General features: G+C 36.9%; 1 protein-coding gene across 26 annotated transcripts in view; it reads left to right on the forward strand.

Moving 5' to 3' along the window:
• Positions 1-20,370, forward strand: part of PPP1R9A (protein phosphatase 1 regulatory subunit 9A) — a 314,168-nt gene that overhangs the window by 251,079 nt on the left and 42,719 nt on the right. For all 26 annotated transcript variants that reach the window (XM_023639218.2, XM_023639228.2, XM_023639222.2 and 23 more), the window contains 3 exons: positions 1,956-2,185; positions 3,958-4,054; positions 4,143-4,314. In XM_023639218.2, the coding sequence (XP_023494986.1) occupies positions 1,956-2,185; positions 3,958-4,054; positions 4,143-4,314 (499 nt within the window). The remainder of the gene's footprint in view (positions 1-1,955; positions 2,186-3,957; positions 4,055-4,142; positions 4,315-20,370) is intronic.

Consider the following 20,370-nt stretch of genomic DNA (forward strand, 5'->3'; position numbering starts at 1 on the left):
AATGTATTTTTAGTTTATATATGAAATAATACAAAATTCAAAAGGACGTTTTAAATTGGTAACTAATAAAGTACTTGTAATTTCCTAGAACTGAGCCTAGTTTTATCAAATATATAATTTTAAAGATTTGAAAATATCTTTGGAGTGACTTTTAAAACAATATTGTTTGTTGTTTATGGTCTTTTAAAAATTAAGACATAATTTCTCACCCACCACTAACAATCTGTTTTCCTATTCACGTTGAACACTTATTTTGGTTTTTCCATGTGTTTTAAATGGAGATGAATTAGCAAGGCTATTTTGGTTAAATGGTATTCTCAGCTAATAACTCTGTAGCTCTTTAGTCAAAACATGTCTATACATCATTCATGGTGTCAGCCAAGCTCTTTTAATAATAATTTTTAAATTAGTAGTGGTTGGTAAATAAACACTGTGAGTACAAAAGATTGCTTAATAAAAGATGCAGTAAAAACCCAGTCCTGTTTTAAATTGCTATTGTTTCTTGGCACAGAATGGAAGAATAGATTTTTTTTGATTGTTGGTTACAATCAGGGAAAAAGATTACCCTGTGATTGTAAGTGCTTTAACAAAGCTTATATGTTAGACTATAAACATTTAATTTAGAAAATCCCATAAATTAGTAGTTTATCTTTTTCTCATTATTATATTGGCATATAACCTCCATAGATTAGCTTACTTTACTCTATGACTCTTTATATCCATTTTGATAATAGAATTCCTAATTTTGAAATATTTTGACTATTTTTTACTTTGTAATCTCTTTTGCCAATGAATTTAGTTTAAAATATACATAAAAACACACACACATATATATTTCCATTTACTGAATGCTGTATGATTTTGGAACGTCTTAGATTTTGAAAATTGGTAGTTTATAATGACTCTACATCCTTTGAACTTTAAAGGAGGCATATGAAATAGATGAAGCACTAGTTTAAAAGTCAGGCAGTTATTGTGAATAAATAACCTCTGACCCCTCACCTAAAGGCTCAGCCTTGAGTTTCTATAGAAATAGGGGACTTGGACTAGTATACCATCTATTTCTAAGAATCCTTGGAAACAGAAACCACATGAAACTGCCTTTCTGTTCCACTGGAAGGATTTAAATTAATTCAGCAATAATTTATATTTTAACTTAAACTATTTTTTATGCTTTTATGCAAATTGGGGTTTTTAAGGCTCTAGAAATTTAGGAAACGGCCAGCTAAATAATGAGCTATGGACTTGTTCGTTCAGTTGAAATAAAGGATGTAATAATGTTATCAAAAGGAATAAAAACGAAGTAAAAATAACTAACATTTTTTGGATTATTCCGTCCAAGGACCTTTTGAAGCATGCTGATGTGTTATGTCACAATTCTGTTTGATAGATAATACGGTTGAGTCTTAGAGAACTTCAGTTACTTGCCTAAGTTTTAAAGGGCAATAATGGCAAAGTGGATTCAAATCCGAAGTGAATGACGGCAGAGTCCCCCTCTTAACCATGAGGCCATACTGTGCTGCTGCACCTCTCTCCTTCCCAGCTTGCGTCTCTCCCTCTCTTTTTAGTTAACTTTTACGCATAGTTCTATGTTAGAAAAACTCTAAAAGAAAACATGTTGAAGTTCATTAGAGAGAATCACTCCAGCTCTAAAACATTTTTTACTGTTCACAGAATTTCAGACCACCTGGTGTAATGGAAAGATCATGGGAGTTGGAATCAAATTCAAGTTTTATCATTTACCAGATGTGTGGCCTTGGACAAAGCGTTTTACTTTTTAAGGCCCCATTTTATAATCTTTGAATGTTGAAATACTTGCTCTTCTTATCTCAAGTTGTTTGATGATTAAGTATATGTAACAGTGGAATTTAATCTAAAACATGCTGTAAAAATATGAGGGATTTTTGCTGCAGGAGTACCCAGATTATTCTTGCTTTGACGTTTGCTTTATCCAGCTGCAAGCAGCAGAAAATGAGAAAGTGAGGTGGGAACTAGAAAAAACCCAGCTCCAACAGAATATAGAAGAGAATAAAGAAAGAATGTTAAAGTTGGAGAGCTACTGGATCGAGGCTCAAACGTTATGCCACACAGTGAACGAACACCTCAAAGAGACTCAAAGCCAGTATCAGGCCTTGGAAAAGAAATACAACAAGGCAAAGAAATTGATCAAGGATTTTCAACAAAAGTAAGCACCTTCTAATGACTAAAGAATAGTTGTATGCGTCTAAAGAAGGTTTATATCCTGTAATTTTCTAATATCTATTGGAATAGAAGAGATGACCTCAGAGTTATCCCTCTAGGAAGCATAGTTAAAGCGTAAATAGACATTAAGTTTTGGAAATCACTTCTATCACTTTTGCATATGAGATTATATTTTGTTTATTTTACAACTTTTTGGCAACCAGTTACCTTTTGTTTTATTTATTTATTTTGATAGTTAATCATTGATAGTAGCTATTAAAACATTTGAATACCTTTCCTTTTTTTTTTTTTTTTTAAAGATTTTATTTTTTTCCTTTTTCTCCCCAAAGCCCCCTGGTACATAGTTGTATATTCTTTGTTGTGGGTCCTTCTAGTTGTGGCACGTGGGACGCTGCCTCAGCGTGTTTTGATGAGCAGTGCCATGTCCACGCCCAGGATTCAAACCAACAAAACACTGGGCCACCTGCAGCTGAGCGCACGAACTTAACCACTCGGCCACAGGGCCAGCCCCTGAATACCTTTCCTTTTTGAAGCACCTCTGTGAGTTGGAAGCAAAAAGCCCAGCTGAAGTCAGGCAAAATGACTGTTGGACATAGTATGTTGCAAAGCAGCAGTTGGGGCCTTGATGAGGTTGCTTCTGTCTTTATTCTGAGAATCAATAACTGCAGAATTTTCCCCTACAGATCATGTAAATATTGACGAGCAAGACCCTCTGCCCTGCTGCTTTCCTTTTCTCAGCTGTTGAGAGAATCCCAAGGGCCTCAGGTCACTGCAGTGGGAGAGACCCTCGCCACACTCTGCTTTTGAGTTTCAGCAGTTCTTGCTGAGCTCGTGCCGCTTTGCTTCCATCTGTGGGCTCTTGGTGTAATTTCAGGGAGACTGACCAGGAAGATTTTTACCAGATTTTTTCCATCAGTTACTTCTGGCTAGCTAGAACAGTAAAAAGTAGTGCCAGGACCTCTTCTGGTTTTCCATGCCAAGCCTTAGAAGCTAAGCATATATGTCAGGTTCTCCATGTCTCAATTATTTCCTATCATGGAAATAACATTTTTAATATTTACAAGAGATTGCTGTAAAGTTTATTGTTTAAAAGGGGGAAATTGCTCTTTGTGACCATAAATTTCATATATCACTATTTTAACTCTTCTTGCGAAAAATATCATACCTAACTTTATTTCATATGGTAATTTTATAATAAATTTTGCTCAGTTTGCATATTGTATTCCAGGCTCTCAAAGTGGAGATTTTTCTCCTTCTCCCCGTATTATCCTGAGGTGTGTAAGTGATTGCTGACCCACCCAGCCCCTCTCCACTGTTGTTCAAAGGAAGCAATCTTATTATAATTATCTTTTTTAAACTCTTGCCATCTAGTTCCATCAGTTTATTAGGTAAATGACTTTGTAAACGTTGAATTATATCTACCTCACATGTAATTATCTCCACTAAATTACCCAAGGTGAGTCATTAGTTCATTAGCTCCTATCTTAAATATGTGCAGGAGCTCTAGAATCAGGAGCTACAAATGAAAATCACAGTAAGCAGAATCAAAGTATTTTTATTTATTTTGTGATCCATTAAAAATGTTTTCTTTGCCTTCATTACTATATACCTTTACTCTGTGATTGAGTCTTGCTTATTTAAACAACTGTCCAGTTATTTATTCCACTGTGCAGTTTATTTATTCGGATAAGAACTTTCATGTTTCCTCATTTAGTGAATGTTTGATGCAATCAGATCTATTATTTTCTTCTTAAGAGAACTTGATTTCATCAAAAGACAGGAAGCGGAAAGAAAGAAAATAGAAGATTTGGAAAAAGCTCATCTTGTGGAAGTTCAAGGCCTGCAAGTCCGGGTGAGTTTTGTGCTCATAGGATAGTTTTCCCTAGTACCTCGAGAGGAGGCTGGTTTAGAGTTTCATGGATGGATTTCTTCTTTGTTAGATAAGAGATTTGGAAGCTGAGGTGTTCAGGCTACTGAAGCAAAATGGGACTCAAGTGAACAATAACAACAACATCTTTGAGAGGAGAACGTCTCTTGGCGAGGTCTCTAAGGGAGAGGCCGTGGAGAACTTGGATGTCAGGCAGACGTCTTGTCAAGATGGCCTAAGTCGAGGTTTGTTTAACCACAAAAATTGTTTTTAATGACTATAAAATTTGGCCTTACATTCTTCTTTTTCTTACCCAGAAATTTAAAAGTTGAAAAATCCTTCCTGCTGTGTAAAGAAGAAAGGGCTTATCATTTAGCTCTGTCCTAACCAAAACAGATGCTGTGATGTAAAGAAATAACAAAATTCCAACTTAACACAAGCCAAACATTATCTTAGTATAAATAGCCTTAATAAACTACTTTAAAATGATAGTTCATCCCATCTAGGGTCAGCTACACTGCTTATGTCTTAATGAGTAAGACTTAAAATTTTTAAATCTCTAGAATGAAGATCTTTTTCATAACATCAGCAGGCTGACTGCTACTTCTAGTAGTTGAGATTTGTTGAGTCAAGAAGTTCTGTACAGTTTTGTGCTTTCACCTTGGTGTCCCGTGTATACTTCTCGTCCTTTCCTGTCAAAGACCAAGTAAGACCAAAACACTAGAAACAGTTTCTATTTTAAATGGTGATCTTCTTTCAAACACCAACCATAAATTAATCACTTATTTTCTTGCGCAGACACACACTCATACATAGATTGTGTGCATATGAAGGTGAATGAATGTTTTAATATCTATGGTATGTTTATGAATTATAAAATGTTTAGGAATTTATAAAGATAAGTACACAGGAGGATATAAAACGTTTGGTTTCATCTTTAAAATATGTATCTACCAGTCCTTGGAAGAAGTGAACCTAAAAGAGTAGTGAGCAGCAGCCTTGCGCTGATCGCGCTGACAGCACACAGGCAGTGATCTGACACGCAGCAAACTCCGTTCACTAACGAGCTGTTTAATTCTTTGATGAGCTTTCTCACATAGTAAAATGTCTTCGAGATTTTCCTGATAAACAAGTGTTTATATCATATCATTAACTTTTAGAACTAAGCTCTTAGCCGTTAGAAATGAAAAGTTTGGGAAATCTTCATTTAAAATTCAAGTGATATTTAGAGATTTGAGTTCCAAGGTTAGATCCTTTAGGTGAGTTTTCCCTTAATAAGATATAATCTGTAAATAACAGCCCCTGGGCAGCTTGTAGAGGAGTATTTAGCACCAGCATTACTACTAACTGAAGAGCTGTGTGACTTAAGGAAGGTCTTTCAATTTCCCCGGGTTGCTTTTACTATGTATAATATAAAAATAGTAATACTGCTTTTTTCCTTACCCTAAGGAGTGTTTTTTTTTTAATTAATATTATGGTAGATTACAACCTTGTGAGATTTCAGTTGTACATTGTTGTTAGTCATGTTGTGGGTACACCACTTCCCCCTTTGTGCCCTCCCCCCACCCCCCCTTTTCCCTGGTAACCACCGATCAGTTCTCCTTGTCAATACATTAACTTCCACCTATGAGTGGAGTCATATAGAGTTCATCTTTCTCTGACTGGCTTATTTCGCTTAACATAATACCCTCGAGGTCCATCCATGTTACTGCGAATGGGCCAATTTTGTCTTTTTTATGGCTGAGTAGTATTCCATTGTGTATGTATACCATATCTTCTTTATCCAATCATCAGTTTCTGGGCATGTAGGCTGGTTCCACGTCTTGGCTATTGTAAATAATGCTTCGATGAACATAGGGGTGCAAGGGACTCTTGGGATTTCTGATTTCAGGTTCTTAGGATAGATACCCAGTAATGGGATGGCTGGGTCATAGGGTATTTCTATTTTTAACTTTTTGAGAAATCTCCATACTGTTTTCCATAGTGGCTGTACCAGTTTGCATTCCTACCAGCAGTGTATGAGGGTTCCTTTTTCTCCACAACCTCTCCAACATTTGTCGCTCTTGGTTTTGGATGTTTTTGCCAATCTAACGGGTGTAAGGTGATATCTTAGTGTAGTTTTGATTTGCATTTCCCTGATGATTAGCGATGATGAACATCTTTTCATGTGTCTATTGTCCATGCTTATATCTTCTTTTGAGAAATGTCTGTTCATGTCCTCTGCCCATTTTTTGATTGGGTTGTTTGTTTTTTTGTTATTAAGTTGTGTGAGTTCTTTGTATATTATGGAGATTAACCCTTTGTCGGATAAGTGGCTTGTAAATATTTTTTCCCAATTAGTGGGCTGTTTTTTTGTTTCAATCCTGTTTTCCCTTGCCTTGAAGAGCTCTTTAGTCTAATGAAGTCCCATTTGTTTATTCTTTCTATTGTTTCCCTCAACTGAAGAGTTATAGTGTCCAAAAAGATTCTTTTGAAACTGATGTCAAAGAGTGTACTGCCTATATTCTCTTCTAGAAGACTTATTGTTTCAGGCCTAATCTTTAGGTCTTTGATCCATTTTGAGTTTATTTTGGGGTGTGGTGAAAAAGAATGGTCAATTTTCAATCTTTTGCATGTGGCTGTCCAGTTTTCTCAGCACCATTTGTTGAAGAGACTTTCTTTTCTCCAATGTAGGCCCTCTGCTCCTTTGTCGAAGATTAGCTGTCCGTAGATGTGTGGTTTTATCTCTGGGCTTTCAATTCTGTTCCATTGATCTGTGGACCTGTTTTTGTACCAGTACCATGCTGTTTTGATCACTGTAGCTTTGTAGTATGTTTTGAAATCAGGGATTGTGATTCCTCCGGCTTTGTTTTTCTTACTCAGGATTGCTTTAGCAATTCGCGGTCTTTTGTTGCCCCATATGAATTTTAGGATTCTTTGTTCAATTTCTGTAAAGAATGTCCTTGGGATTCTGATTGGGATAGCATTGAATCTGTATATTGCTTTAGGTAGTATGGACATTTTGACTATGTTTATTCTTCCAATCCATGTGCATGGAATGTCTTTCCATCTCTTTATGTCATCGTCAGTTTCTTTCAAGAAAGTCTTGTAGTTTTCATTGTATAAATCCTTCACTTCCTTGGTTAAATTTACCCCAAGGTATTTTATTCTTTTCGTTGCGATTGTGAATGGTATTGAGTTCTTGAGTTCTTTTTCTGTTAGTTCATTGTTAGTGTATAGAAATACTACTGATTTATGTATGTTGATTTTATACCCTGCTACTTTGCTGTAGTTGTTGATTGTTTCTAATAGTTTTTCTATGGATTCTTTGGGGTTTTCTATATATAAGATCATGTCGTCTGCAAACAGCGAGAGTTTTACTTCTCATTACCTATTTGGATTCCTTTTATTTCTTTTTCCTGCCGAATTGCTCTGGCCAACACCTCCAGTGCTATGTTGAATAGGTGTGGTGAAAGTGGGCACCCTTGTCTTGTTCCTGTCCTCAGAGGGATGGCTTTCAGTTTTTGTCCATTGAGTATGATGTTGGCTGTGGGTTTGTCATATATGGCCTTTCTTATGTTGAGGTACTTTCCTTCTATACCCGTTTTATTGAGGGTTTTTATCATAAATGGATGTTGGATCTTGTCAAATGCTTTCTCTGCATCTATTGAGATGATCATGTGGTTTTTGTTTCTCGTTTTGTTAATGTAGTGTATCACGTTGATTGACTTGTGGATGTTGAACCATCCCTGTGTCCCTGGTATAAAACCCACTTGGTCATGGTGTATAATCTTTTTGATGTATTGCTGTATTCGGTTTGCCAGAATTTTGTTGAGGATTTTTGCATCTATGTTCATCAGTGATATCGGCCTGTAGTTTTCCTTCTTTGTGTTGTCCTTGTCAGGTTTGGGGATCAGAGTGATGTTGGCTTCATAGAATGTGTTAGGGAGTGCTCCATCTTCCTCAATTTCTGGAATAGTTTGAGAAGGATAGGTTTTAAATCTTCTTTGAAGGTTTGGTAGAATTCTCCAGAGAAGCCATCTGGTCCTGGACTCTTATTTTTGGGGAGGTTTTTGATTACTGTTTCTCTTTCCTTACTTGTGATTGGCCTATTCAGATTCTCCATTTCTTCCTGATTCAGTTGGGGAGGTTGTAGGAGTCTAGGAATTTGTCCATTTCTTCTAGGTTGTTCAATTTGTTGGCATATAGTTTTTCATAGTATTCTCTTATGATCCCTTGTATTTCATTGGTATCTGTTGTGATTTCTCCTCTCTCATTCCTAATTTTATTTATTTGAGATTTCTCTCTTCTTTTCTTGGTGAGTCTGGCTAAGGGTTTGTCGATTTTGTTAATTTTTTCGAAGAACCAACTCTTTGTTTCATTGATCCTTTCTACTGTCTTTTTTGTTTCAATATCGTTTATTTCTGCTCTTATTTTTATTATTTCCCTCCTTCTACTGACTCTGGGCTTTGTTTATTCTTCTTTTTCTAATTCTGTTAGGTGTCGTTTGAGGTTGCTTATGTGAACTTTTTCTTGTTTAGTGAGGTGAGCCTGTATTGCAATGAATTTCCCTCTTAGGACTGCTTTTGCTGCATCCCAAATGATTTGGTATGTTGTGTTCTCATTTTCATTTGTCTCCAGATAATATTTGATTTTTTCTTTAATTTCTTCAATAATCCATTGTTTGTTGAGAAGCGTGTTGTTTAGTCTCCACATTTTTGCACCTTTCTCTGCTTTTTTCTTGTAGTTGATTTCTAGTTTAATAGCATTATGATCAGAAAAGATGCTTGATATTATTTCAACTCTCTTGTATTTATTGATGCTTGCTTTGTTTCCCAAAATATGGTCAGTCCTTGAGAATGTTCCATGTGCACTTGAGAAGAATGTGTAACCTGTTGTTTTTGGATGAAGTGTTCTATATATATCTAAGTTACTGGGTTTAACTTAATGACGTTCTAGATTGACATACCTGTCCAACTACATCACAAAGGCACAGAGAAACTCCTCAAGTTTTCTCCAAGCTGGAGTTTCTGGGACATAACCCATCCAACTGAAAGCATTTCCAACTAGTTAAAATGCACCCAGGGGGTGAGTCTCTGGGTTAAGGCAGTAAGGCTGGTGTCCAACTGACAAGGCCAGAGAAAGGGTGCAAAGGTGCCTGACTGCAGGCATCAACATAGTTGTAAGATCTAGTCAAATCCCACTTAGCCCAGGGCACTTAGCCCCTGAGCCAGCACAGGTGAGCCAGGCAGGGAAGCAGGAGGCAAAGGCCTGGAGAACAAAGGAAAAGAGATCAGGCCTCACCCTCATGGTCTCTTCCCCAAGGGTTATCGAGATAGAGGTCACACAGCAGTTCCCGTGCCGGGGCACACAACACCATCAGGACAGTTCCCAGAATAAACCACAGGTCTCCTATCCTCATAACCAACTCAGTAGGCCACCTAAAATGCTTAACGAGTCAATCGCCAAGAGAGGGCACCCCACGTGGTCGCCGGGGTGATCAGGCCAGGAAACCAGAGAGGGGGCTCCCAGGAGTGGAGCCTTTGACACTTTAAAGATTTCCTTGTTTCTCTATTGCAAAGCTCAAAAGGAGCCAAAAAAATGGTCACTGTCACTTTAAGAGAGAGGAAGGAAAAGGGTCCATTACCTTGAAAATCTCCCGAACCAAGGGCAGCATTTTACCCATTCTGCCTGTGAGGTTCCTACAACAGGGGACAATGGGGGGGGGGGTGGTCCCCCTGCATTGCATCCCTTGTATACCTTCCCTATTATGCCTGGCAGTCATAAGTGTCAGGTGAATTGTCCCAAAGATAAAAGAACAGAGAAAAACAGTGAAGAATTTTTCCGCCGGTCTGGGGGACATTCTACCCAATTGCATCCTGGAGCCATTCTCCCAAGAAGGGGTTCCCATACTCAACCAAAGTTTAGAGTTTGGTACTTTCCTTGAACTGGAGTCCCGATTGGGACTTTCCCGCAGTTCAGAGAGTGATCAGGTGCCAGAGGAAGGGATCCCAATCCAGCCTTAGGAAAAGAAACCTTCCACGGGAGTCTTGGAGATTGGCGGCCGTCCTAAAGACTTAAGTGGCCGACGCGTGCCCATGTAAAATTTGTCTATTAGAGATAGAGTCAGGAAGGAATGGATTAATTCATTTTCCATCACCCTCAGGCTTAAGGTACTGATTCTCTTCAGGCTGAATGCCACGCCTTGCCCCATAGAGTAGCCATGGGCAGCAAACATGGATTCATACAGCTGTCCGAGAAGGTTCCCGATGGAGCAGTGAATCTAGATCCATCCTTGAAAAAGAGAAAGGCACAAGGAAGACTACAACTTCAGCTGACAAGCTGGTGAAGCAAGCGGGCTCAGCAAGCCAAGGAATCAAAAGAAAGACTTCCTGGGCTCAAGGTCTCGAAGCAGCACTCCTCTATTCAAATAGCATGGGGACAGGGCCTGTGGGCAGTGAAGAGCTGCAGCATGGCGACAGGACCCATGGCCAGGACTCAACAGGTCTTAGTCTTATAATATTGCATAAGGAAATATTCCTAGGCAGACATTTTAAAACATACTCAGGCAGTTGATATAACCTCTTTATAAAGAAAATCAGCTCAAGCATTCCAACCTTTACAATCTTGTCAACACTTAGACCTTTACATTTCACCAATTCAATTATAACCTTAGTCAGGGTTTAAACCTAGTTACCATTTTCTTGTGTTTCCTTTTTAATTTGGCTTTTTTCATAGATACCAATAAAAATTATGATGAGAGCTCTCACAATTTTCTCCCCAGTTTAGAAGTTTTCCGAATTTAAATGATCCATCGTCTGGCCGAATTGACGAATAGGATCTTAACAGCGACTCAACCAAAGCTTAACCAAGAACAAAGAGGCGTCCCCAAAAGAGATCCAGAAAATTCACTCCCAAAAATAGCCTAAGAAAGTAAAGACAAGCAACAAAGGTTGAGCCCAGACAACAGGCTTATAGAGATGCCTGTGTCTTATGACAAACAAAAAGACAGAGACAAGGAAAAGTCTATCTCTGGGAGGAAAAGGATCTACAACCAGGGAGTACTCAAATCCTAGAGTCGCTGAATCCAAGAAGCTAGCCTCACCAACATTTTCTCCTGCTAATCTAAATTCAGAAGAGCAAAATCTCACCACTCTTGCTTCCATTGGAGCCTGCAGGCAGAGATCCGGGAGACCGACGTGGTAAGAACTCTTACCTCTTGCCGGCTCTCGTCAGGGGTCCGGGATCTCTCGGCCACAGCAGTCCAGGAGCAAGCAATGTCCAGCCAGTGAAATTTTATCCTGCCAGCTACGCCAGGACTGTAGGGGAGGAGGACATTTCCTCTTCCCAAATGTGGGTTCGTCTGGCCAGAGAACGAATTAAATTCACATGAGACAGAATAGCAAGAGAAAATTAAACAAAGCTTTATGAGGAACCATGGCCCGGGGCCTTTCTTCCCGAAGAAAGAAAGGGCACCCTACCCTAAGGAGTGTTTTGAGGCTTTATGACTTAGTCTATGAGGTGACAAAAAGCAATTTTATTACAACTTTCATAGAATTACAATTTTTATATCTGGAACTCTATAAGATTGATTTCTAAGGAAAGATGTCAAATCAAATCAGTGTTTTTTTCACCTTTTGAATATTTTTAATTCTTAGAATTAATTGCAGTTTATAATAAATATGTGTTCCTGCTGTGGCATGCACAAAGTGTGATCAGTAACCAGGAGCTTTCCAGAGTCCAATTCATTCATTTCTTTCAGCTCAGAAATCTGTATCTTGTTGAACATGTAATTAATGGTATTTATTAAATTATGTGACTATAGAAGATCAATAAACTATACTATTAACATGCTAATTTGGATCAAAACCCCACATTTCTTCTGAACCCTTTTTCTGTTCTACACCCTCCATTTTGTCACATAATTATCAGTTTCCCTAGCAACAGTGTCGGTTCACAGTGAGATGCAGAGACTACTAATTCTTACTGAAACCAAGCCTTGCTTGTGCAGTGGATGTGGAATCAGTCATCTCAGACATTAGTAGCATACATATCAAGTGGTGCTCCTCCAGTTTTGCTTCGGAGGCAAGTCAGTGATAAATCTCCTTGAATTTCAGTTGCTTGATCACAGAAACTAAAATGGCTTGGCCAGTAGCTAGATAGGAATGCTCTGGAAAGCACTTTTCTAAATTGATCCTTCGCTTCTGTTGCTAGGGAACGCTGAAGTCCTAGAGGTTTAGAAAAGGAAGTAAAGCTACGGACCCAATACAGGCCATTCATCATTGAAAGCTCCCCCCACACACGCCTCCTTGCAGCAGGATGGGTACCGGGGCTGCAGTCGGTCCCGAGAGTCCCCGCCCCTGAGATGCAGTGCACTGCTGCCCTGCCCCCTGTGGACCATCCAGTTCTGATTTGCTTTCCAAGCACTGGAGTGTTTTATTGATAGGATGAGTGGTTTAGCATATATTTAGTCCTTGAGGCAGCTGGGTGAAGCAAAAGGATTATCAGTTTGGGGCAATGAAAAACTATGTTAGAATCAAGTAGTGAAAGAAAGAGAAAGAAAGGAAAGGGAGACGGAAGGAGGCAGAAAGGAAAGAGGAGGACAGGAAGAGCATGTAAGCAGCCGTTTTTTTCACATGGACTCATGTGAATGCTCTTCCAGGACAGTGTCCCAGCTGGGGCTGGACTGATTAGGTGACTCTCGATAATTGAATTATTGTATGTTTTTAGAATGATAAAACCATTTTTCAAACCATGCGAAAATTTACCACAAGGTTGTATTTGAGCACTATTTGTATGGTTTTATCTGTAAACTAAGCTCACTTAAGTATCTTATTAAAATTTTGATAGATTATATATGCAAATTCATTATTTAATATATTCTAATACATTTTTCTTATCATAATAACATAAAGCAAATATAACATTTTTTTCACCAAGAGCCATAACAAACCCTGAATCCCTTCTGGTTTACACCTGTGTGCTAGTCAAATATTATTTTACATGTATTCCAGGATGTGAAAAATGATAATTTTGCTGTACTGCCATGTTTCATGTTTGTCATTTCTTAATGCCTGAGTAATGCTGGTCTGTATGAGTTCTCTACTTTGTATCCAAGGGCCCTGAAGTGACGAGAGTCTGTGGCTGTCCAGCTAGCTAAGTTAGGATTAGAACAAGAGCAGAAAACAGGCATGTTATAGAAATCTTGGCGGGAAGAATGGTTGTAGTCTTAGTTTGATTAGATTCCCTGGAAAAGTCACTTAAACAACATGCTGTTCCTAAGCTTCCACATATTCCAGGATCCTTATGATAATACTGTTTTCAGCTTCAGATCTTTTAAAGGCTGTTTTGTTAAAGAAAGATTATGTATATTCCACAGAGATACTGAAAGAAAGACTAGGACTGCCAGGTGGAAGTTGCATATGAAGGCAGATTAGGATTTTACTACCCTGAGAGGTCAGAAGTAAATACATACTTTTAAAAAGTTATTTTGAATACTGAAAGCCTGGTAGCGCACTAACTTGCAAGAGGAAGCGTGGCTACTAGGTAGAAACAAGGGTGTTTGTCCCTGCCAAGTATCCAACAAGGTATATGATGTGTAGAGTGGCTGGATCAAGGGTGAGGAAGATAAAGGGTTTGATAGGAGACAAATAAATAGATGATATAAACATTTTAAGAGATGGGAGTTTGAAGAAGAGAAAAAAATGAATAAAATTAGAATCATTTTTCCTGATTTATGGACCTTATGTTAAAGGTGTACCATGGGGTATTCTTGGAGTAAATGTAGGCTTTGAATGCCTGAAGAAAAGTTTATATTTAATTCTGTTAGCATTGTGACCCATTAGCAGTTTTGAGGCATAATGAACTGTGTCACTTATAGTTTGTAAATGTAGTCCACGGATCCCTGTGAAGTTTGGATATTACTACCAAATTCTGCTGCTTTCTCACACTCATCTACTCAGCCAGTAGGCCACCAGTTGAATAGCACTGCATGTTATTTTCCCCAAAGTGTGAACATGGACGATTATATAAAGCATTTTATCCTTAGTTCCTTTAGTTACTTACTATTCCTTAGCTGTAATGAGAACTAAGCAAGAAGAAAAAAGACTTAAGTTGCAAGATGGCAGATTGTAGGAAAGTCTAGACTTTCAGAATAGATTGTGGCTGGAATTACTTACTTACTTCTGGTTGTCTTTAAAAATAAGAATATTTCTTAGTTACTTTTCAGGGAATTTAAGAATATCCTGGAGAAAGGAGCATAAGGATATGGAAATAATACCTTCTTGTTTCCTCTCCTTTCCCTTACGCTTTTTCTACAAAATGATTTGGCTATTGCAGTAGGTCCCAGATTTCCCAAGTGATGATCCCTAAGATGGTAGTCTGCACCTGAATCCTGAACCCAGGATGCTTGGTCCCAAACCCAGGACTTATGAACATGTAAACAGAACTCTGAGCCTGCTTAGATATTTAAGTCAGCCGTGATCATCAGGCCATATTCACGTGGTATTTGCTTGCTGTGACCCAGTTGTTAGGATATTGGTTTGCATGGAATCTGATCTCTCTGAATTGAATCACTTCTTGGAAATTTAAGTAAAGTCTTTATCAGGAAGAGCAGGGGGAAGTAACCAACTGCCGTTAAGGGTATCTGCCCTTTTTACCACTGTGTATTTTTAAATTGTTATACTTTGTTCATTCATGCGTTGTCTGGAAGTAACTTGGAGAGACACCGCTATATGATAGGATAGGGTAGCTTGGAAGTGGCAAGGTAAAGGAGAATAGTGAGGATGAGGACGTGTAGAACCAGAAATGATGCTGCAAGTATATATACCATACTTATACTATTTCTGAGGCTAGGGCTTTAATTTGGCTCTAAACTTTCTAGTTTCCAGAAGAAAATGGAAACCCTTGTCCATTACATTATTCACAGTGTTCCTAAGATAAAAACAAACCATCTGCTCAAGAGAAGTACAACTCTTGGTACTAATCATGATTTGGAGCAAACGGTGGTATTAATATTGATAACATTCTTACAGTAGATCCACTGATGCTTGTATTAGGACGTTTTTACACAGTGGACTGTGTAGACTAAGGGCATCACACATATTCGATGGTGGTGTGCAGTAAATTATTGGGGGAGAAGATGGAGGAGATGTGATAGAACTCAGCTCTCTGGTGACCTAGCTTGTATTTCAGGTCAAGTTGTTAACCATGTTCACAACTTCTCGAATGTGTTACTGGGAGAGATGTGTTCAAAAAAATAACCTCACAGTGTAATTGTGGATTTATCTTTTTCTTCTTTTGGTTGTGTCAGTTTTTGCTTTATGTGTTTGAGGTGACGTTAATGGGTTATTACAATTTAGAATTGCCGTATCTTCTTGGTAGGTTGACCTTTGATCATTAGGAAATGTCCCTCTTTATTTCTAGTAGTTCATCGTATTATATACTTTGTTCGATATTTGAAAAGCTATATCAGCTTTCTTTTGGTTAGTGTTTGTATGGTATATCTTTTTCCATTCTTTTACTGCAAATTTTGTGTCTTTTGTAAGCAGCATATAGTTATTTATTATTTATTATCAGCCTCTCCATCTTATTATTTTAATTTTTTCAGTCTTTAGTTTTAAGATGCATTTAGAAAGTTGGTACTTAATTTATTTTATGCCATGTTGAGTTTAAATCTAACATCTTACTATTTGTTTCTAATCTAACAAAAAGCATCTTTCTTTGGTCTTTTTATCTGCTTTCTTGCCTTCTTATGGATTAATCAAGTAAGGATATTTTCCTTATTTCTTTTTCCCTATATTAACTTTTCTTCTTTTTGTGGCTACCTACAGATATAATTTAGAATATTTATAGGCGAGGATGGACTGAATATTCTTAAGATGTCCCCCATTCAACTTTTGTGGGTTTTTTTTTATTCTCCAAACAAGTTTATTAGTATGATTTAAAACATTTTCTTGAATAATTACAGAAAGAATTTCTGAACGTGAAAGATTATCTTATAACCAATATTTGAAGTTGAATAGACAACTTTATTGCCACTCTTCATTTTATTAAAAGCAATCCGTTTATTGGTTCCATGTGAAGTCATGACTGTTGTTTTGTTTGGGAATAAGTCCGTATTGCAATTAAGTATAAAAAATATCTTCTGTAGTTGAAGTGTGATCTGCATTACTGAGTAAAGAGTTGATAAAAATCTTAAAGGAGTTGGGGTTTTGTTTTATTAAGTTCCTTTTATACATTACAAGTGTTATAGTTCTTAAATTAGCTTTTAATAAATATTGAGTGGCAATAAGTTAGAGATTATACTCCCTGGCAGTTGTCTTGAATGTGGTTTTCAGTGTAACTAATGGAGTATAGATCTGTATATTTAACAAACAAGCTGGAGATGGGGTTAATAATACATTTTAATGAAATTTATGCTAACACCGTTGTATTCTGGAATAAAGTTCTTCCTCCTCTCTAAGGTGAGCAGAGTACACACCCATTGGCTGGCCAGGATTCTCTTCACTAAAAAAAGTAATCTACTTGTTCACAAAGACAAATGCTGAATCCAGAAATGTACTTTAAATATATACGTATTTATTTATATTTCCATATATATAACATATCATGACCAACTCATGTCCATGCGAGGAACACAAAGTTGGTTTAACGTTAGAAAATTCATATAATTCACACATAAACTAGAGGAAAAATGTATATAATTATCTTGTTAGATAAAGACAAACATTTAATAAAGTTGAACACTTATTCATGACAAAGAGTTTTTTAAACTAGAGGTACAAAGGAACTTTCTTAACCTGATGTATGAGGCTAAAAAAGTCTCTATCAAACATACTAAGCAGTGAAATGTTAAAATCAAGAATTTCCTTTAAAATTAAGAAGACTTTTTAACATTTCACCACTAAATGTGCTATTACCATTTCTTTTCAGTATTGTCCTGAAGGTCCTAGCAATACTAGGCAAGTAAAAGAGATAAAAGATACAAGAAATGAAAAGAAAGAAGCAAAATTATCATTATTCATTGATAATAGAATTGAATACATAAAAACTCAAGAGTCTACTGATCACTAGAATTAATAAGAGCTTACTTAGCAGGGTGGATGGCTCTAAGAATCATTGGACATCAATCAATTCTAACGAACAGAAAATATAATTTTTGTACAAGCTACCATTTTATAATAGCAACAAAAAAATATAAGGTAGCCCAGTGTAAATTTAATAAAAGAAGCTCAAGACCCATGGAAAGACATTCAAGAAAACCTATATATATATATATATATATATATATATATATATATATATATTAGAAGTAGTAGGAAGCCTCAATATTGTTAGAATGCATTATGCCAAATTAATCTATATAATATTCTACACAATTTTGATCAGAATTTGAACAGGGGTTTTATTTTTTTAGAACTTGATATGTTGTTTCTGTATGGAAGAACAACGTGGCCCAGAATAGTCAAGGTACTCCTGAGAAGAACAAGGTGAGGGAATTTGTTCTTTGAGATGCCAAGACTTATTATAAGGTAATAGTGACTGAGACAGTGGGTGTAGTCTCAGCAATTTACTAGTAGAGCAGTGCAACAGAGTAGAGTCTGGAAACAGACTGACCCATTCATGTCAATTTGAGAATAATATGGAAAGCACACTACAGGTTGGTGGTGAAAGAATGGACTAACAAATGGTGCTGGGAAAATTGGCCACTTATATGGAAAAAAGTGAAACTGGATCAGACCTCATATCATTCATGAAATAGATTCCAAGTGGATTAAAAATTTAAATATGAAAGGCAATATTTAAATCCTTCAGAAGAAAATGTAGGAGAACGTGTGTATGATTTCTTAAGACACAAAAATTCCAAATCGTTAAAAGTTTGATAAATTTTACCACAGTAATATTAAGAAATACTAATCATTGAGACATTGTAAAGAACATGGGAAGAGGAGCCAGAAATTGAGAAAAGATATTTGTAGCCCATATAAGTAAGGAAAAAAGTCCAGAATTTACTAAGAACTTACACCAATCATGGGAAGACACAACTGACGTAATAGAAAAATGAACAAAACACGTAGTAGTCAGTTCAAAAAAGAGGAAACCCACAGGTTGGTGAACATAAATAAATGTTCAGCCTCATTGGTAATAAAATGACTGGCAAAGATGAAGTTTCACTGTAATATGTAGTAGCCAGCATGTAGGAACAAAAGGGAAAAGTCATACAACTACTTTCTTAAAACAATTTGGTATTATCCAGTAAAATGGAAGATGAGCAAATTCAGTGGCCCAATAAGTTGACTTCTACGTGTATATATGCTCTCTAGAAACTCTTGCCAATATGTACCAAAAGACGTGTTAAAAAATGTACAGCAGCATTCTTCATAACAGCTGCAGTAAAAAGTGAAGTAATCCTGGCCATACCTTTCAACATAATGAAAAGATTGGCAGAATATTATGTACAGTTAATTAACATGTATGTAAAATTAAAAAGCAAGCAAAATTAATCTATATATTCTTTAGGGATACTTTTATGGAATAACTAGGAGAAAAACCAGAGGCTCCAAGGGCATAGAGATGACCGGGAAAGTACTAATTTTGTTTTTTAGGTTTGGTGGTAGGTACATGGTATCTTTTTTTTCCCCTTCTTTTTCTGTATGACTTACATATATGGTATGTGTTTTTGTATAAATGAAATATTTTAAAATAGAAATTTTTTAAGTTGCATAATTGAAAGATAAGAATGAGAAAAACCACAAAAGGTTTTTTGGGGCTTAAAATATTAAAGATTTAGTAAGGGAAAACAAAAAAAGCCAGCACGAAGCAGACATTTACATCGATAAGGAGGTTCCTGAGGTCACTGGACTCCTATAAGAAATTGTTTTCTGCTGAGGCTGTAACCGTGTGTTGTCTTTGTCCTTTTTGCCTTTTCCTGAGCCCTCAACGGCAGTGGATCTTTTCAGATACCTGTGGATCTGAGGCCAGGCAAGACGCCTACCACCGCATCTGATTTATTTTCTGATACAGTCTTGAGAGTACATTAAGCATTCACATTTAGCATTAGAAACCAGAATTCATTAAATGGAAAGTCATTAAAAAGGAAAGTGAATGCTTGCACTACATTATCAGGAGTGTCTTATACAAGAGCATTAGATACAGAGCAATGAGGTAATTATTCCATGCTGTCATGTTGTTTAGTTCTAAATTGGGGCGGGGGAGAATTCTGGAGTAGATTCAAGCTTGCTTGCTTTTTTTTTTTTTTTTTGAGGAAGATTAGCCCTAAGCTAAGATCTGCCACCAATCCTCCTCTTTTTGCTGAGGCAGACTGGCCCTGAGCTAACGTCTATGCCCATCTTCCTCTACCTTATATGTGGCATGGTTTGATGAGCGGTGCGTAGGTCCACACCCAGGATCTGAACCGGTGAACCCCGGGCCGCTGAAGCCAATGTGCAAACTTAACTGCTGTGCCACTGGGCCTGCCCCTTCAAGCTTTTGTTATCATGCATATAGATATAGTTTCTTGGTAAACTTTCACAATTTTTATTTTTCCTGAACAAATTATTTCAATAACTTTTAATCTCCAATAAATAACTTTAAACATGAAATATTATTGAACTGCACTAATTAAAGGGTGAACATGCCCAGTAAATCACTATGGAAAATTTTAATGAACATGCCTAATCAACGAGAAATCAATACTTATTGATTGTTTCCTGGCATATCATTAAAGCCAAAATTTGTCCTCTTACTCAAAAAGGTTGCACCTAAATTGCCTGTCTCTGCAAGTTTGCATCTGTCTATGTTTAAGCCATTAAGACTTTTGTTGCCAAATCAATAAGACATTCAGAAGGAGGTATTCAGTTGCAAAATAGCAACTCCCCTTGGTTCATATTTCTCACTGCATCTTCATAAATTCACAGAAGTCACCAGACGCTTCAGTCATACTGAGGTATGCGTTAGTGCTAGAAGGTATCTAAAGTTGTCTTGATAGAAAACAAGTTATTTTGTCAGAAGGAGCTTAAGCTTAGTAGTTCTCTGTCCCTTCTAGGAAAAATGGGCTACTTTATATTTTATTTTGGCTTTTAAATTTTATTTGCATGCAATCGTGCTATAAGGTAGATTATGATCTTCTAGAAGTAAAAGACAATTTTAACCCAAATGTGAGATATAGCTTCTTTTCAAGGAAACTTCACAAGATAGTTGTATTCTGAGGGGTTTCTTACATTTTATAAATATGCTCTGGTTCACCATGGAATTCTAATTATATACATTGGGAGATACCATATAGTTAGGCAAAGGTAAAATTGACTAAAAGAACAGGCTGA

The sequence above is a fragment of the Equus caballus genome, chromosome 4 (genome assembly GCF_041296265.1).
Source record: "Equus caballus isolate H_3958 breed thoroughbred chromosome 4, TB-T2T, whole genome shotgun sequence".
In the NCBI taxonomy this organism is placed as follows: domain Eukaryota; kingdom Metazoa; phylum Chordata; class Mammalia; order Perissodactyla; family Equidae; genus Equus; species Equus caballus.